The sequence below is a fragment of the Musa acuminata genome, chromosome BXJ2-11, assembly GCF_036884655.1.
Source record: "Musa acuminata AAA Group cultivar baxijiao chromosome BXJ2-11, Cavendish_Baxijiao_AAA, whole genome shotgun sequence".
NCBI classification, from domain to species: Eukaryota; Viridiplantae; Streptophyta; class Magnoliopsida; order Zingiberales; family Musaceae; genus Musa; species Musa acuminata.
In genome coordinates this window covers 2,285,362-2,291,134 of record NC_088348.1, presented here as the reverse complement: position 1 = coordinate 2,291,134, position 5,773 = coordinate 2,285,362, and the positions used below count along the sequence as shown (strand labels likewise).

Sequence of the window (5,773 nt, the reverse complement as noted above, 5' to 3'; positions counted from 1 at the left end):
AAAATAATCATCGTATCTGATGAGGGTAATAATGGCGACAAGACTCTGACGTCAGTTACCCCATATGACGCCTCACGTCTCGATCGACCCAACAACACCTGATCAAACGAATTAGAACGTCGGCCGAGGCACATTAACGTCCGGATGATGAGGGATCTTCCCGGGATGACCCTCAAGACCGCTGAGGTGGCCGATTACGGTAGTCCGATCGAGACGGGGTCATCGTTTCCTCCGGGCAAGAACTCCTCGCCTGCGCGTCCAGTGGGGACCTTCGGCTTCGCACCTGTACAAAAGTCGGGTCGGGGTGCTCGGTCCGACCCCTCCGACGATCAAGTAAGTTGATGATAAAGGGGATCTCTATCAGAAAAACTTTATTGTAAAAATAATTATGGTGGTGGTCCCTATTAGTTTTTAGCGTGGGCGATTCCCTCTCACTGTTTTGAGGCTGGATTTAAGGAGTAGTGGGTGACCAAACTACGTTCCCTCATCCCCTCTCCTCGCCCTGCCGAACGCATGAGGCGTAGTAGCCGACGACGGCGAAATGCCTGCCGCGTGACCTCTCTTCATCGTCCCTCCATCGGAGTTAACGCACCCGCCCTCCCCTCGTCTTCGCATTTATTGCCCTGCGACTTTTCTGATTTCGTGGATATATTTATGGTCGGATAATTTACCCACTATTCCTTCGAGAAAAAAGAATGTGTCTTTTCGTATTGGGTGAGTGATCGAAGAGAGAAGAGAAGAGAAGAGAGGAGCGGAGGGACCCATGATAATCCCATTATCATGGGTGCGTGCCGTCACTCGATAAACCCATCCGTCTGCCTCTCGTATCATCACATAATAGCCTTTCATCACCGCATCTCCACCGTTCATTCACCGAGCAATGGGGCCCATCGAGCAGCGTGTTGATGATGCTGCTGCTTTAACACAGGCCTGCGAAGAAAGCTGTCTGCCATGTGTCATTCTGCTGCCGCTTCAGGCTTACGTCCGTCGCCATTTTATTTGCTAACGGATAATTCCACCCTTCTTAATGGGAGAATTAATCCGATCGTAAGAATCCTTCACTGCCCGTCGTTACTATTTTATTCAACACCAAGTTTCGATCTGTTGGGGGGTGGGAGGGGGGAGGGGGAGGGGGAGAGAGAGAAAGAGGGAGGGAGGGAAAGCGGCAGGCCCAAAACCTCCCCTCGCTTGTCTCTGTGCCCTCCCACCTCCTCCCTCTGCAAAACCCCAGCGGCAGCAGTACCCACCACTATCCACTCACCACTCGACGCTACTACTACTCTACTGCACTTGCCTCCTCCGTTCTTTACTACTTTCGAACACTCTTTTGGTTGCTCCGCCAATGCCGCCCTACTTTGTCTTCTCCCTCTTCCTCCCACTGCTACTGCTATTTCCCCTCCTCATCCCCGCCTACTCGCCGCCGCCCCCGCCGCCGCTGGGGTCGGCCCCCCGTGTGAACCGCACCCCGGAGACCCAGGCGGAGATCGACGCCCTGATCGCGTTCCGCCTCGCCGTCCGTGACCCCCTCGGCGCTCTCGCCGGATGGGACGCCGCCTCCCCTTCCGCCCCCTGCTCCTGGCGAGGGGTCGCCTGCGCCCGTGACGCTCCACGCGTCGTCGAGCTCCGCCTCCCCCGCCTCCGCCTCTCCGGCCCCATTTCCCCCCGCCTTGCTGAGCTCCGCCTGCTCCATCGGCTTAGCTTGCGATCCAACCTGCTCTCCGGCCCTCTTCCCCTGGCCCTCGCCGCCCTCACGCGCCTCCGTTCACTCTTCCTCCAGTCGAACGCCCTCTCCGGTCCCCTCTCGCCTGCCCTTCTCTCCAACCTCTCCGCCCTCCAAGTCCTCAGCCTCTCCGGCAACCTCCTCACCGGACCCGTCCCACCCGTCCTCCCCCCGTACGTCCGATACCTTGACCTATCCTCCAACGCCCTCTCTGGCCCCATCCCCGCCAACCTCTCCGCCGCTGCACCCCACCTGCAGCTTCTCGACCTCTCCTTCAACCGCATCCGCGGCACCATTCCGGGCGATCTAGGCCGCCTCCCCGCGCTCGCCTTCCTTTGGCTCGACGGCAACCGCCTCGAGGGTACACTTCCTGCGGTCCTCGCCAACTGCTCCTCCCTCATCCACCTCAGCCTCCAGGGGAACGGCCTCCGCGGCATCGTCCCCGCAGCCATCGTCGAGATGCCCAAACTCCAGGTGCTCGCCCTCGCCCGCAATGGCTTCTCTGGCGCGGTCCCCGCATCCGTCTTCTACAACGTCTCCGGCACTAGCGGCTCCTCACTCCGGATTGTGCAGCTCGGCCTGAACGAATTCACGGAACTTGCTCCGCCACCACAGGGCTCCCGCGCCTCCGCCGCCCTCCAGGTCCTGGACCTCAGGCAGAATAGGCTTGCCGGCGCATTCCCTGTCTGGCTTGCCAATGTGACGGGGCTCACGGTCTTGGATCTCTCCATGAACGGCTTTACCGGCTCCCTGCCGCCGGATGTCGGACACCTCGCGTCACTGCACGAGCTCCGGCTCGGGTGGAACTCCATGACCGGGCCGGTTCCGGTGGAGATCGGGCGATGCGGCGCCCTCCAGGTTCTTGATCTTGAGGAGAATCGGTTCTCCGGCCAGATACCGACGTCTCTTGGGAGCCTCAGCCGGATGAAGGATCTCTACCTCGGCGGCAACCTCTTCTCCGGTACGATTCCGGCGAGTCTTGTTAACCTCTCCAAGCTGGAAACCTTATCAGTCCACGGCAACAACATTTCTGGCTCCCTCACAGAGGAGCTGATGCGGCTGAGCAACCTCACTACGCTGGACCTAGCTGGGAATGGTATCTCCGGTGAGATTCCTGCCACCATAGGAGACCTCACGGGGCTACAGACACTGAACCTGAGCATGAACAGCCTCTCTGGCGTCATTCCAGCGGCGATCGGCAGGCTGCTGAACCTGAGGTTACTGGACCTCAGCAGCCAAAAGAACCTTTCCGGCGATCTCCCGGCTGAGCTCTTTGGATTGCCAAGTCTTCAGGCGATATCTCTCGCCGATAATTCATTCTCCGGCCCAATTCCGGAGGGTTTCAGTAGCCTATGGAGCTTGCAGATTCTGAACCTCACCGCCAATGCCTTCTCCGGCCCAGTCCCGGCGACCTACGGCTACCTCCAGGCGCTCAGAGTTCTGTCGCTTTCCTACAACAACATCACCGGCGAGGTGCCCGCGGAGCTCGCCAACTGCGCCAACCTCACCGTTCTACAGCTGCGGTCCAACGACTTGTGGGGCCCCGTTACGGTGGACCTCTCCCGTCTTTCCGACCTCAGAGAGCTCGACCTCGGCCGGAACAACCTCTCCGGGAAAATTCCACCGGCTTTCTCCAATTGTTCCGCCTTGGTCACCCTGAAACTGGATGGCAACCGTCTCTCAGGCGACATCCCTGACTCGCTTTCCAATCTTTCCAAGCTCGGGTTGCTGGACCTCTCGGACAATGAGCTCTCCGGCTCCGTTCCCTCTGCCCTTGCTCGCATCTTCGGGTTGGCGTACCTCAATGTGTCCGATAATAGTTTGCGAGGAGAGATTCCGGGGGTGCTGAGCTCCCGCTTCGGCGATCCGTCGGCGTTTGCTGGGAACCCGGACCTCTGCGGTTATCCCTTGGACGGCTGCCAGAGGAGGAAGAGAAGCTATCTCATCCTGGTGATCGGGCTCGCGTTGGCCGCGGCCTGCGTTCTTGTGCTTTTCTGCTGCTGCTTTGCTTTCAGCCTGTTGCGCTGGCGGAGGCGCTTCCTAGACAGCCGGACCGGCGTGAAGAAACGGAGCCCCGGGAGGGGCAGCGGATCAAGCGGAGGGAGCAGCGGTGGCGGGGAGAACAATGGCGGGCCGAAGCTGGTTATGTTCAACAACAGGAACACCTACGCGGACACGTTGGAGGCGACGCGGCAGTTCGACGAGGAGAACGTGCTCAGCCGCGGCCGTCACGGGCTGGTGTTCAAAGCGTGCTACAACGACGGCACCGTGCTGTCCATCCTGCGCTTGCCGTCGACGTCGGCGGATGGAGCCATCGTGATCGAGGAGGCGGCGTTCCGCAAGGAGGCCGAGTCGCTGGGGAAGGTGAAGCACCGGAACCTGACCGTGCTCCGTGGCTACTACGCCGGGCCCCCGCCGGACGTTCGGCTGCTGGTCTACGACTACATGCCCAACGGCAACCTCGCCACTCTCCTGCAGGAGGCGTCCCACCAAGATGGCCACGTCCTCAACTGGCCCATGCGCCACCTCATCGGCCTCGGCGTGGCCCGCGGCCTGGCTTTCCTCCACGCCTCTGGGGTCGTCCACGGGGACGTCAAGCCGCAGAACATCCTCTTCGACGCGGACTTCGAGCCCCACCTCTCGGACTTCGGGCTGGAGCCGATTGTGGTCACGGCCGGTGCGGCTGCGGCCGCGGCCGCGGCGTCGACTTCGGCGTTGCCCGTGGGATCCCTGGGGTACGTGGCGCCGGACGCTGCGGCGGCGGGGCAGGCGACGCGGGAGGGCGACGTGTACAGCTTCGGAATCGTGCTGCTGGAGCTGTTGACGGGGCGGCGGCCGGGGGCGTTCGCTGGGGAGGAAGAGGACATCGTCAAGTGGGTGAAGCGGCAACTGCAGCGGGGGCAGGTGGCGGAGCTGCTGGAGCCGGGCCTGTTGGAGCTGGACCCGGAGTCATCGGAGTGGGAGGAGTTCCTGCTAGGGGTAAAGGTTGGACTACTCTGCACCGCCCCCGACCCGGTCGACCGGCCTTCCATGGCCGACATCGTCTTCATGCTCGAGGGCTGCCGCGTCGGCCCCGACCTCCCTTCCTCCGCCGACCCTACTTCCCAGCACTCTCCCGCGTGAATTCTTTCTCTTTCTTTTCCCGCTAAATTATCTTCTTGTTTTTTCGAATCCCTTGTGGTGTTTCTTTCTATTTCTTTCGATTTTTTTTTTATTGGGCCCCATCGTCCATATCTCCCTCTCCTCCCCGCCCCACCCGACCTCGCTGGTTGGGTGCACGAGTGGGGCGACGGGGTGGTGGTCAAATTGACTCCTCCATGGGCTCCACCGGGCCTGCCGTACCATTCCCAAAGAAAGCTGAAACGCCACGTGCGAGGACGTAGCCGTTGGAAAGGAGGCAGTGGACCGGGAGTACCATTGCTGCCACTGAGGTCCCGCTTTGAGATTCCCTTCTCTCTTATCGTGCCTCCAAGTGGAGGAACGACTGTGTCAGAACGGAGCTGCGGTCTTCCCTCCTGATCTGTTGTTCAAAATAAGAAATGGTCTGGGAATCTGGCTCGGGCGGGTCGTAGTGACCAAAGCAGCAACGGAGGTGACCGTTCGACCCATATAACAACACTTGACCTCCCCCTCGCTCTGTCCGTACTTCAAAATCACCGAGGCTGTCCTCAAGAAGAAGCCATTTGACTTGTAGTGCTCGTTCGGGCGACTTCTGCTGGCGTACGTGCCATGGAACACATGCCATGTGACAGAAGCGAACAAGCAACTTTGAGCCGCGAGGGCCGCCGGAGCATTCCGCCGAGCGCTGCCCAGGTTTTCTGGTCCCAGGCGAAACTGTGTCCACTACGAAATAAAGACGAGACAGCGGAAATAATGGCGCCCGAAATGCAAGTACTCAGATCGCACGTATTGTCAATCCCTATCCATTGGCTGATGAACTGTGGATAATATCACATCGACAGGAAAATTTCTTGGCCGGAAGTGTCACGGGGGGAATAGTCACCAACTCATTGGATAGAACGAGTGGTAAGATCTGATTCCACACAATCGAGT

At 60.0% G+C, this 5,773-nt stretch overlaps 1 protein-coding gene across 1 annotated transcript; it reads left to right on the top strand.

The window, feature by feature from the left end:
- Nucleotides 1-773: 773 nt before the first annotated feature.
- Nucleotides 774-4,891, top strand: LOC135627739 (probable inactive leucine-rich repeat receptor kinase XIAO). The gene has a single exon (XM_065133964.1). The coding sequence runs from the start codon at nt 1,343-1,345 to the stop codon at nt 4,841-4,843; it is 3,501 nt and encodes a 1,166-aa protein (XP_064990036.1). The 5' UTR covers nt 774-1,342; the 3' UTR covers nt 4,844-4,891.
- Nucleotides 4,892-5,773: the final 882 nt, after the last annotated feature.